The 12,531-nt window shown below is 40.4% G+C and overlaps 2 protein-coding genes across 2 annotated transcripts in view; one reads left to right on the plus strand and one right to left on the minus strand.

Annotated features, from left to right (window-relative positions):
- Positions 1 to 12,531, plus strand: part of CEP120 (centrosomal protein 120) — a 79,611-nt gene that overhangs the window by 37,828 nt on the left and 29,252 nt on the right. Inside the window, exons 16-18 of the mRNA XM_019469542.2 lie at positions 4,832 to 4,924; positions 6,097 to 6,258; positions 8,564 to 8,686. Coding sequence (XP_019325087.2) covers positions 4,832 to 4,924; positions 6,097 to 6,258; positions 8,564 to 8,686 — 378 coding nt within the window. The remainder of the gene's footprint in view (positions 1 to 4,831; positions 4,925 to 6,096; positions 6,259 to 8,563; positions 8,687 to 12,531) is intronic.
- PRDM6 (PR/SET domain 6) overlaps positions 1 to 12,531 on the minus strand; it is a 286,639-nt gene that overhangs the window by 10,613 nt on the left and 263,495 nt on the right. The window lies entirely within an intron of this gene.

Below are 12,531 nucleotides of genomic sequence, written 5' to 3' on the forward strand. Positions count from 1 at the left end.
ATATGAGGTCTGTCTAGTAAGTGGCTATTTGAATTAGTCGTCAAAAACTTGATAGGATTGCTGGTTTTTTTCCAACCTAAATACATTTCAGAGTAACAACTCATCCAGCACAATGTGTGCCCTGTCGTGTAAGAATATGGTCAGCTAGGATGTGATCCATTTCCTAAAACTTCATAAGCCACTGTAAAATTGATTAATTAGGGAGAAAAAAAGCAATGTTTGCCTGAATAGGATGAAATCTTTTCAAGCTAACTTCTCTGAGAATCCCCCTGTGTGATTACTACATCTACAGTGTATACGCCTTTTCTGTTGATTTATTTTCACTTTATTTACCTGATTGTTTTAAAACAACGTATAACTTCTTCAGTACTTGGAAAACTTACCTGAAGGAGTCTCGGTAATATTGGTGGAACAGCATGCAGTCATCTAAATTTACTTCTGCTCTTCAGCACAAAAGGAGTTAATAGTAAAATGGAGCTCATCTACTTACTATGAGGAGGTTTGTCCTGCCTGACAAGGTGCTAACTAGTTAACAGCCCACCAATTCAGGAAGCAGTAGTGAAGGGATATATACAGTAAATAAAATTACATCTAGTTAGACTCACGTATATTAGTATTTCGTAATAAGTTAATATTTTAAGCTTATGTGTACCTAATGATTTGTATCATGGTGGGGGCGGTTATTAATCTATCAGTGTTTTTTGGTCATCTTTTGGAAGCAGTGTGGAAGGATTATTTTCACTGTGAAAGAGCAGATTATTTTTGTGGAATATTTTCTTTTCATAAAATAATGCATCCTCTGGTGTTACACATAAACTTTTTTCCCAAAGAAATGAAGCTTTAGTTAACCTTGAAGCAATTAATAGTCCACCAGCTCATTTGGGGCCTTTGGGGTCAAGTGAAATATTTGTAACTGTACCAAATCTGTATTTTCAGAAACCAGTGTCCTGGAAATGACCTGGTTGTCCAGATTGACATGCTAAACCCAGTGACAGTTGAAGACACATTCATTACTTGACAAACTTAGGACTATAACATTCTGGTCCTGTGTGGCCTTCCATATAGCTGAGATCATCTTTGTTCTGTCTTCTACATGACTTCCCATCAGATGGCTGAAGATCGCTATCATATACCTACCAAGGAGGGAGACCTTGGTTCTGCATTAGGGAATAGGAGGAAGTGTTTCATGGATAAGATCATGCTTCCACTTTGATAAAGATTAGTAGATACTACCACAGAGACTCCAAGGGAATTCCAAACAAAGAAGTTGGAAATAGGCTCGGCATTAAGGAAATTGTAGGTAGCTTGATATAGGAAGAAGGGAAGAGAAGTCTCAAGAAATAAGGTGGAGACGTCTATGGCATGTAAATGATCTTCTGTTTCATTTTGAGGAGATTAGACTTGATCCCGTAGACGTTCTCAGCCAGGGTTTCCTGGGAGAATTAAGCCATAATGCCTGTCAGCAGGCACTGTTGCTGGTGGATTCACTTCCTCCTGTGCTTCAGCAATGGTAGATTTGTGTGCCATTAAAGAGAAGATGGAGAAAATAATCAGTTAGATCATTTTTTATGTTCTATGGTTCAGATGATAAAACCTGCTTGGGACAGGTAGAAATTTGATAAACTTATTTTTTAAATGAAGATTTTTATGTAAGAGAATAAGGAAGTGAGATCTTCATTTTAGAACAGTTGTTGCAGAATAGAGGAAGGTGGATCCAAAGTCAGGAAGGCCAGGGAAGCAATAATGAGTTGTAAAAGAAAATAAAGGCTGAACAGGAATAGCCATGATAAGATGAAGGAGGAAAGACAAACAGGAGCTAGAGAAATGGAGTTACGGAGGTTTAAGGTCTCAAGCCTTAAGGGATATTCAGTGCTACCCTCGCATCCTACTGCTTTCCCTAATCAATTCCTTCTCTTCCCAGAGTGGTTCTCAGCCAACCCTCCCTCATCCTCACCTGATCGGATCTTTCCCTTTCTCAAACATTTCCTCAACTTGACTCCCCTTCCTATACTTTCCTACTCTTCTACTGAATTCACTGGTCTCCCCTTGGCAATTTTCATGCCGGAACTTTTTTTTTTCCCCCCTCAGCCTCTGCTGGCTTTATTGGCTTGCCCCAAAGCCCAGTCCTTGAACCTCTTTTCTATTTTTACACTTCTTCAAGTATTCTCATCCACTTTCTTAGCATCATATACAAGTTAAACACAGTTATTCACTGTGTATGTGTGTGTGTGTGTGTGTGTGTGTGTGTGTGTGTGTGTGTGTCTATCTCCAACCTCTTCACTGGACTCTACATTTGGCTGTTCGGGTGCCTATACTACACTGCCAACTAATTCTCTGCTAAGCAAATCAAAGGGAGCATGTCTAGAGACAGGCTCTTTGTCTCCCTCCTGTATAAATTTGTTCCTGTTGATCCCCATCTTAATAAATGGCAATACCTTTTACTGAGCTCCTCAGGCTACAAGGCAAGTTACCCTTGACTCTGTTTCGTTGCACATCTAGTTTGTCAGCAAATTCTCTTGACTCTGTATTGAGTACAGATTCTGGAAACGAACCACTTTCAGCCACCTTCTTCACTACTTACCTTAGTTTAAATATTCCTGATCTCTTTCCTAGATTACTACAGTTACTTCTTAACTCGGGATTCTGTCCTCTTTCCTGATCCCGGTAGCTTGTTAAATCCATATCCACCAAGGTTGAGACTTTTAAACCAAAAGTCAGATTATGTACTCTTCTGCTTTAAACCTCTCCTACTCATTACGCATAGAATAAAACTCCTGTTTCTTACCAGGTCCTACACGGCCTTATGTGATCTATCTACTAGCTTCCTTTGTGACCTCATTTCTGTCAGCCTTCTATTCACATAGTCTGTTCTCACCAACCTGGCCTCTCTGTAGTTCCTCAGACATGCTCCCTAAGTCCCCCTCAGGATCTATAGAAGACTCTTTTGTTAGAGGCACTGTCTGGTCTCTGTTCAAAATAGTCTGAGTGAGGCCTTCTCTGATCATTCTGTCTTAAATAGGCCTTCTTCTGCTCCCAGGAGCTAATTATATGCTCGTTCTGCTTGTTTTCATCCTAGTATTTACTTAGAATTACGTTAAATATCCATTTCTATTTTCATAGTTTGTCTTCCCTCAGAATATAGGTTCACAAGACTTTGTTTTACCCACATCTCCTAGGTATTCAATAGGTATTTGTTATTGAAATGATTATGATCTCAGGTTTTTACTCACTTTTGAGTTTGAGATACATAGGGAATACTGGAGACAGAGATACAGATGTAATCTCTGGAGGGGGTTTTGACTTTGCAATCTGGTTTTGGAAGTGCTTAGGATATGTGATGGTAGGTAGTTAAGATCATCCCCTGAGGTCAGGTAGTAGGAGAGGAGACCTCCTGAGACAGAGCTCTGGGAACCCATGCATTTCGGTTGCCAGAGGAAGAACATTTGAATACTGACCCACCATCCTGTTTACTTACCTCTCTAGGACTTTTTAAGGAGGTAGGGCACACTTAGCATTTTTTTGAGATAAACCAAAAGTGGGTGGTAGATTGAACAGAATGAATAAGTAATGGCTCATGAGTGTCTAGCATGCCAGGCCTAAGTCATTGAACTAAAGTTTAACAAGGACAAATGTCAATTTCTGTAGTTGAAACAATCTTTCGGACAATAGGTATGTTGTTATAGTTATCCCAGGTTTAAAAACAAAAGCCTTGGGGATTTTCTTTGACAGAGCAAACTGTGATTAGGATCCTGAAATAGCAAGTGCAGGTTTAGACTAACGTAATAGACACGTTGTCTTCATCTTGGGCAGTGGACATTCTTTGGCCTATGAAGTAGGGAGATCACATCTGGCTACCACATTTTTTAAAAAGACTTAATCTAGAATCTAGACTGTAGATTAGATCCAAGATGTTAGACGATGTGGAAGTTGTAATTAATATGTGAGTAATAGCTGAAACTTGTGTTTCTCTTGGAGAAGAAAAAGTGAGAGGATGTATGATGGCTATTGCCAGACCAAATACGTGAAGATAGATTTTTTTTCCTTCTGTCTAAGGGGTAGAAATAAGATGAAGGAGGATTAAAGCAAGGTCTTATTAACTGTGGGAAAGAGAATGTTAGGATGGACCTGAAATCTGGGAACCAGTTGGTGAGAACAAAGAAATTGGTTCAGGAAGTTGCAGTAAAAGTGATCAGTTAGAAATGAAAGACAGAAAACCGTAAAAACTCCTCCATCCTGTGTAGGCTGAACTGGCAGGCGTCTTTTCTCTGAACGGGAATCTCACCGCCGAAGAGCAGGGCAGAACTAGAGGCCCCTGGAGATTAAGGTACTAGGCTTGGGGCCCAAGCAGGGAGTGGTGCATCAGAAGCACTTAGGAACTCAGTTACTGGAACTGTAGGAAAGGATCGGACCTGAACCCATAGGAGAATTGACTTGAAACTGACCAGCTAGCTGAACTAGCATCAGGATTCGTTGCAGGGAAGGAGTGTATGTGCTGAAGGGGGTGTCAGAGGAATACTGGAGTAGTAACGAAGGCAGATTTTAAAGAGCTAGGTTTTGACTACACATAAGATTTTACTAGCAGCCTGACTGCCCAGTGGGAGAATGACCTTCCTCTGGAAATTGAATGTCACTAGAGATACCCAAGCAGAAGCTAGAGGGATGCCCTCACTTAGAGTACTAGAAGGAATTTCTGCTCTGACTTGGTGGATGTAATTCATGAGTTTCCTATTCCCAGAACTTGTGTTTCAGTCAGTTATAATGTATGCATTGTTGGATTTGCTTGTGTTTTCAAAGTTGGGGAAAAGATAATGTGTCTTTTATTATATTTTAGGTGGCTGAATATACTGTCCTAGAAGGGAAACTTCAAAAAACCCTAATTGACTTAGAGAAACGAGAGCAGCAGCTGATCATTGCAGAGTCAGAGGTAATTGTATGTCTTTATTTCCTGGAATCCATGCACGAGGTACATGCTATTATAAAATATATTTCATAAAAAGCGTTTCATGGAAATTGTCTTGTAGGCATGATGGAGAAAACTGCTGTTCAGCAGAGGAAAGCATCTTTGACATGTCAGAATGTGAGGAATACATAGCAAAGTGTTTGTTATTTGAAATGGTTAATAGCCGGCCAGCCAGCTTTGGCTGACTGCTGCACTCTGCGGAAGTACACTTCTTCCCGGGATGTGGAGGGACTGGATAGTCACACTGCCCAGAGCATAGAGAAAACGTAGCACAGGCTGAGGGGCCTAGAATTCGGATGTCATTCTCAGTAACAAGGGAATATCCCACCTGGTTGTCGATTAAAGGTTAGAGCCCAAGGATGGATAAAAACTTCTGTTAATACTATGCCTAGTTAGCATTTTTGTTAGGTCTTGATAAATTTTACCCTAAATATTTATTTCAATTACTACATAAATCATTTCAAATTATTAGAATTTCTTCCACATTAAATTAGTATGCTCCTGTCCTAACCAAATGTGTTTCTTAAAATTTTTCTCAGCATTTCACTCTGACCTGATCCTCCTACATTTTCTGGAATTTCTCAATTGATGTTTGGCCTTAAATGTATTTGTTTCCAATATGAAGGCTCTGTTACTTTCTATGTGATTAGGCAGAATAGAAGAAATTTCTAAAGAAGAAAAGGAACATGGGTATATTTGCTTAGGTAATACAGTGGGTTTTACTCAAAAAGGAATTTTAAGTGATTAGGGCCTTTTCAATTGAATTTATATAAGTCATATATGGAGTTTTGGATACACTTTGTATTTTAGAATTAAATGATGATGGATTAGCAATGTGGGTTGAAGCCCTGTGTGCTATCAGCACAGAGCCCACTTGGGGTTCTCTCTTTCCCTTTCTATCTGCCCCTCCCCTACTCACACACTTGTGCACTCTCAAGAGTAAATAAATACATTAAAAAAATTTTTTTTAATGTATAATTTCAATTGTGCTTCAACATGAACTCAGACAATGGAAAAGGATATGAAAATAAAATTGTAAATATTGTAAACATTTGTGTAGAAGGATAATAGAATATTGAACAGCATACTGTAGCTGAGCCTTTAAGCCAGCCTCATAAAGACTCACTTGTTTTTAGGTTCAAAGAGAAAGGAAGGAACTGAAATCAGAACGTGACCGGAACCTGCAAGAACTTCAGGACTCCATCCGCAGGGCCAGAGAAGATTGTGTTCACCAAGTAGAACTAGAAAGGTTAAAGATCAAGCAGCTAGAAGAGGACAAACATCGCCTGCAGCAGCAGGTGGGATCAAATAGTTGTTATCACTTAGAGTTTATTTGTTTTGTAGGAAGAGTTCACTGAAAAGTTAGAGAAATTCACAGTGGTTTGAACTATTGATGATGTTGATTGCACCAAGATGCCGATATACTTTAAGCTGGCTCTTGTTTTCCTAAAACAAAGCTAAAGACTACCTTGGAATAATTTTCCTTCCCTTGTCACTATTTGCACAAGATTGAACTATATTTCAGGTAACTCAACATCTTTCTTTCTGATAAATCGCCTTTTGCCAACATCTTGTGCATGTGTCACTGGACCAAATTCAGTTAAGAACGCCGGTTCGTGAGTGCATCTGCGCTCCTCATCTTACTCTCACCTTTCGGCCCTTCCCACCCCACACCCCATCCCCTTGGCTCCAGCCCCTTGTCAGCGAAGCCACCAGTGGCTCATCACTCTGACTCCCCCTCTTCATCAGACAGCTCCAACACTGTTGGACTTCTGTTGTGTATTTTCTTCTTTCCCCTTCTTTAACCCCACTCTCCTGGTCTTCCTCTACTTTCTGGCCACCTCTCAGGCTCCTTTTCCTTTTCCTAACCCTCCAGAATTGGACTTCCTCCAGGCCCAGGACTTACTTTGTACTAAACAATCGTATTGCTGCCCATGGCTTCAGAGAGAGTCCCCTTTCTAAGTATGTCCCAGACTGACTGTCTCTTTGATCATTCTATCAGTGAAAGGTGATGAAGATAAGTGTCTATATTTCAAAATATAAAAGCAGTTCCCAGAACTCAAACAATCTGTGTCACTTACGGACATTTAGCAAAAGAAAAAGCCTAGTGTGCTGCATAGCTTACTTCTGCACAACCTGATTTTAGGCACAGTAATTGTTTATGATAATGTCTCTGGGACACTTGGGTGGCTCAGTCGGTTAAGCATCCAACTTCAGCTCAAGTCATGATCTCATGGTTCATGGGTTCAAGCCCTGCCTCGGGCTCTGTGTTGCCAGCTCAGAGCCTTGAGCCTGCTTTGGATTCTTTGTCTTCCTCTCACTCTGTCCTCCCCCACTCACACTATGTCTCCCTCTGTCTCAAAAATAATAATAATAATAAAATAAAAATTTATGGTAATGTTTCTGAATGGTAGAAACAATACCAAATTTTAAGTCTGTTAGCTTTCGTTTAAAACAGAAATAAATGAGAGAGAGAGATGCTTGAGAAAGGTTTTTTTTCCAAATTGAAAAGTCAAAGTTTGGATATTCAAAGAAGTAAACTTCAGCCATAGGAAGACTTTGCAGGTAATAGAGTACCTCATTACCTAAAGATGCTAGATAAACTAAACCCTAATTAGAATTATTTGTGCTTACTGGCATGAAACAAGAATTGATTATTGATAATTTAAATTCCATTTTGCCACCAGTTTTCTCAGCATTTCAAATTTAGTTAAGTCTTATGTCTTAGAAAGTAGATAAATGGGTTTATCTAATGATTGCTAGAGGGTTATGGAAGGCATCTTTAACAGTCCTTGTTTGCATTTGATTAAAAAACAAAAAAATCCCAGATTTGAAAAGAACATTCTTATATTCTGTTTGGTTTTTTGTTTTGTTTTGGTAGTTTTGAAAGTGTTCTAAGGGAAATTATATATAGAGTGTTGAGTCCAGGTAAGTCTCTGTTTTATTTAATTTTAAAAAGTATTGCCTGCTTTCATCAGAGCATTATTCTAGGGGATGAATAGATGTGAGAGCTGTTCATGTCTCTGCCGCTGTCTAGATCCTGGGCACTGCCGAGCTGAGCTTCTGAAATCCTCAAATGTCTTATCCACAGAAATGAAGGGGTTGAGTTAAATCATCTTGAAATGACTTTAAGTTGTAATAGTGTTTGAATTATGAAACTTTCACAGTTTTAAATTATAAGAACAATAAATACCGCGCTAAAATTAAGTTTTTTATTTTTATCATCATTAGCTGGTATATCTAATGTGCATAGTATTCTCGTACACGTGACATCTTAAGGGTATAGTATAAGTATTTTTATAAAGTGACTTTCATTTGCCATCTAAAATTGAGCAAAAATGTTCTCATGATCCTGGTTTTCTAACACATTTCCCACTCTTAAATAAAAGTTTTTGTATATTGTTAATTAGTTGACTCACTAAATTTTTAAGATTACTAGAAATCTTAATTTTCCTCATTATGCTTTATGGATTTTCTAAATTTTCTACTATAAACAAGCTTTACAATAAGAAAAAAAAATGACTGTTGAATTCTGTAGCATTGAACTTTGCATACTGGTCTTTTTAAACTGCTGTCATCCTTTTTTTTTTTTTTTTAATACAGCTTAATGATGCTGAAAATAAGTATAAGATTTTGGAAAAAGAGTTCCATCAGTTCAAGGATCAGCAAAGCAACAAACCAGAAATCCGCCTTCAGTCTGAAATAAATCTACTCACCTTGGAAAAGGTACCCGTGTCAGTTTATGGCAATTTAATTCTGATAATTTATAAAATCAGTAGGTGCTGTTTGAATATAAAATGTACTGACATTTCACTGTAGTATTCTGATATCAAATAACAACAGCATTTGAGACACATGACATTGTCAGTACTTGAATTTCTTGGCTTCTCTCAGTTACAGCATATACTAACTAGAGTTGTTGGTTGCCCAAAACAGAAGTGACTAACTCTAGAAATAAAGGAATCCACAGAACTCTCAGGAAGGCTAAAGAACAACTACGAAAATATGTACAAGAACAGGGGGAAGCACAGCATGGCCTATCCTGTCCCAAAACTGTCTCCTCTTGCTATTGTTGGTGCTTTCACTGCCTTATCACCTGATTTCTGTATTCAACAGCCAGTCTTGCCATCGTGAATGCTGACTGCATATTACTTACTACCCTGTAGATTCAGTGCCCCAGGTAGGAGCATTCATATCAATCACAAGACTACGCTCTCCTCTGAGCCCAGAGAAGGGATATCCATCCTATTTTGTTTCTTGTGGTTGGAGGCCAGGTCCTGCCTCTAGTTATATAGTGATCCTCTGCAAACGGGAAGAATGTTCTGCTTCTAGGCATTAAAAAATGTGTACTGTCCAAAATGTGTAATGTTAAGTTTGACAGTATGTGCTGTTGCATTTTATCGTTTAGTATTTTTTAGGTATTATTAAAAAGATACAGCCTACCCAAGAAATGACACAGGTAATAAGAGAATAATTTTCAGAAGTTACAGGATTTCATGGTGTCAGCCATGGCCTGTCATTGTCCACTGAACATTCTATTGAAGGCTTCCTTGCCTCTTTTCCGCTGCAGATGTAGCCACTAGGGGGCACTATCAGAAGATTGGTAGGGGGTGTCAGGAAGTTGCCAGGGTAGTTCGTTCTTCTCTTTGTCTGTGTGCTTCCCTTCTCTCTTAGTAGGTGCACCTTTTTATGGTTTCCTCTCTGGCTAGACACCTTCTCTCCAGCTTGCCTTGAGGTGTCCCTGCTGCATGAACAATCTGTGTTTCTGCGTTCCTAGTAGGAAGAACTGTTACCCATGGTACTTGCTTTTGTAGTCCCTCCTGCCCCGGGAGACGTAGGGCCTGGCTGCTCCTGCTTATCACTGGTTGCCTCATCCTATCCTCTCTAGCATTTGTGCTTTCCTGTTACCTGTATAACCAGTTTCCTGGCAGGATGCTAAATGACAGAACTGGTTTTTCATTATCCAGTGAAGTTGCTTGCTCCTGGGCGCTGTGCTAAATGCTATGCTGTATGATTTAAAAACGTTCAAGAGAGAGTCAAATAAATGACGAGTCCTACAAAGAGGCAGGGAACTTACCCAGATAATTAAAGTGAAAGGCAGGTAATAGCTTACCATACTATCTAACTCTCTCTTACTAAATGCCTTGAACTCAAAGGGGAGACAAAGCTACTTCTGAAATCAACACATGAGGTAAACTAAGAAGGGAGACTAGATATAGAGTCTAAAGGGCACATTAATAAGTGAATGTGTGCGGGAGAATATTCCAAGAAGTATTCAAGAGAACTAGAGGGGTTAGAAAGCCTATTGCATATTCGGGTAATAGCTTGACTAGAACTTGGGAGTTTAACTATTGTGGTAGTTGTTGGAAAATAACAGGGCTGATAAGAGAATGCTAGAAATTAAGATAATTTGTGGCCATATGTGGGGAAGACCTTAGATGCTAAGTTAAAGAATTGGTATTTCATCTGGTAAGAAAAGTCAGAGATTACTCTCAAGTGTATTACATTGGCTTAATGGATGTTAATAGGAGTGAAGAATTTTCAGGAAGAACTTTTTGAGGAGGTTGAAAGTTGTAGAGAATTACGGTTCTAGGCAGGTTCCATTTGAGACTCTAGCAGAAAAAGTTGAAGTGGAGCAGTTCACTGAGGGGTTGAAAATGGGTAAGTATGGGATGCCTGGCTGCTTCAGTCGGTTAAGTGTCTGACTCTCTTGATTTCACCTCAGGTCATGATCCCACGGTTCATTAGTTTGAGCCCTGTGTCAGGCTCCGTGCTGACAGCTCGGAGCTTCTTGGGATTCTCTCCCGGACTCTCTCTATCCCTCTCTCTCTCAAAATTAAATAAACCGTTTTTTAACAAATAGGCAAGTATAGTAGGAAGAGAGAAAAGGGGGTAGAGATAAAGATTTGGAATCACTGGAATAAACTAACCGCCTTGGATTTAGATGAAATGGTCTAAGGTGTCTTTAGGAAGGACACCCAGACAAGTTGGTGGGAACTACGGCCTCAGGTACAAAAAGCAAGAGTCAGAGAAGGAGGCTAAAAAGATCCAGAGACATAGTAAAGACAGTCTAGTGCAGTGCTAAGAGGAGGGATTTGGAGAATAAGGAAATAGAAATCATCTCTTATGACAGCTAAGTCAAGAATGGTTGAAGAAGGGCCTTATGTTTTGCAGGTAAGAGATTTTGAAGAAGCAAAACTGCAGAGGGTTATCAAAGTTTGGCATTGAAAAAAAACCAGGAAAATATGTAACCTGGGGGCTTCACGTTATTAAAACCTTATATGGTAGGTGGAAAATCTACGAACATATACATATACAGAGATATTTTTTGAGTGAGCCAGAGAGGGGCAGAGGGAGCAGGCCCAAGGCTGAGCCCCATGTGGGGCTTGATCCCACCTCCCTGGGATCACGACCTCTAGTCAAAGAGTTGGACTCTCACCTAACTGAGCCTCCCAGGTGCCCCTGAATATTTTTAGATTGAGGATAAGCAATTAATAGCAAGAAGAAATTGAGCTTTGAGAGAGGAGGGGATGAGTGGACCAAAGAAGAGTCAGTCTTAGGAAGTAGAAATGCTATTTAAGAGGCAGAAAGGGTGAATAATACGTAGAAAAGCTGGCGACAAGAAAGGGTGTGGTAAAATAAGTTTTTTGGGGGTTGACGCAGGTATTAACCAGTTTGTTCTGCTTCTGAACTCACTGACTTGCTGCAGCCTGTCCATTGCCACGCTGTCTCTGGTTCCTCTTCCTACCCCCACGTGCACTTAACTGCCAAGCCTTGTTGATTCTGCTTCTTACATACCTGGAAAATCTTTTCGTTTCTCCATTTGATTCTTGGGCCTTTTGAATTTCTCTATCAGTGAACTTGAATCCAGTTGGACATTTTTAACCCCTCTTAAAAAAAAGGGGGGGGGGTACCTGGGTGGCTCAGTCGGCTGAGCATCCGACTTCGGCTCAGGTCATGATCTCACAGTTCATGAGTTCGAGCCCTGCGTCAGGCTCTGTGCTGACAGCTCGGAGCCTGGAGCCTGCTTCCGATTCTGTGTCTCCCTCTCTCTCTGCCCCTCCCCTGCTCATGCTCTGTCTCTCTCTCTGTCAAAAATAAATAAAATTAAAAAAAAAAAAAAAAAGTTTATTTTACCTATTTGGAGAGAGAGAGGCTCTCCCAAGCAGTCTCTGCAGTGTCATCACCAAGCCCAACGTGGGGCTCAAACCCACGAACCGAGAGACTGTGACCTGAGCCGAAGTCAAGAGTCGGTCGCCCAACTGGCTGAGCCACCCAGGTGCCCCATAACCCCTCTTTTGATTAAAAACAAGTATTCAGGGGCGCCTGGGTGGCGCAGTCGGTTAAGCGTCCGACTTCAGCCAGGTCACGATCTCGCGGTCCGTGAGTTCGAGCCCCGCGACGATCTCGCGGTCCGTGAGTTCGAGCCCCGCATCAGGCTCTGGGCTGATGGCTCGGAGCCTGGAGCCTGTTTCCGATTCTGTGTCTCCCTCTCTCTCTGACCCTCCCCCGTTCATGCTCTGTCTCTCTCTGTCCCAAAAATAAATAAAAAACGTTGAAAAAAAATTAAA

This window comes from Panthera pardus, unplaced genomic scaffold (genome assembly GCF_024362965.1).
Source record: "Panthera pardus isolate Hobbes unplaced genomic scaffold, ASM2436296v1 HiC_scaffold_2, whole genome shotgun sequence".
NCBI lineage: Eukaryota > Metazoa > Chordata > Mammalia > Carnivora > Felidae > Panthera > Panthera pardus.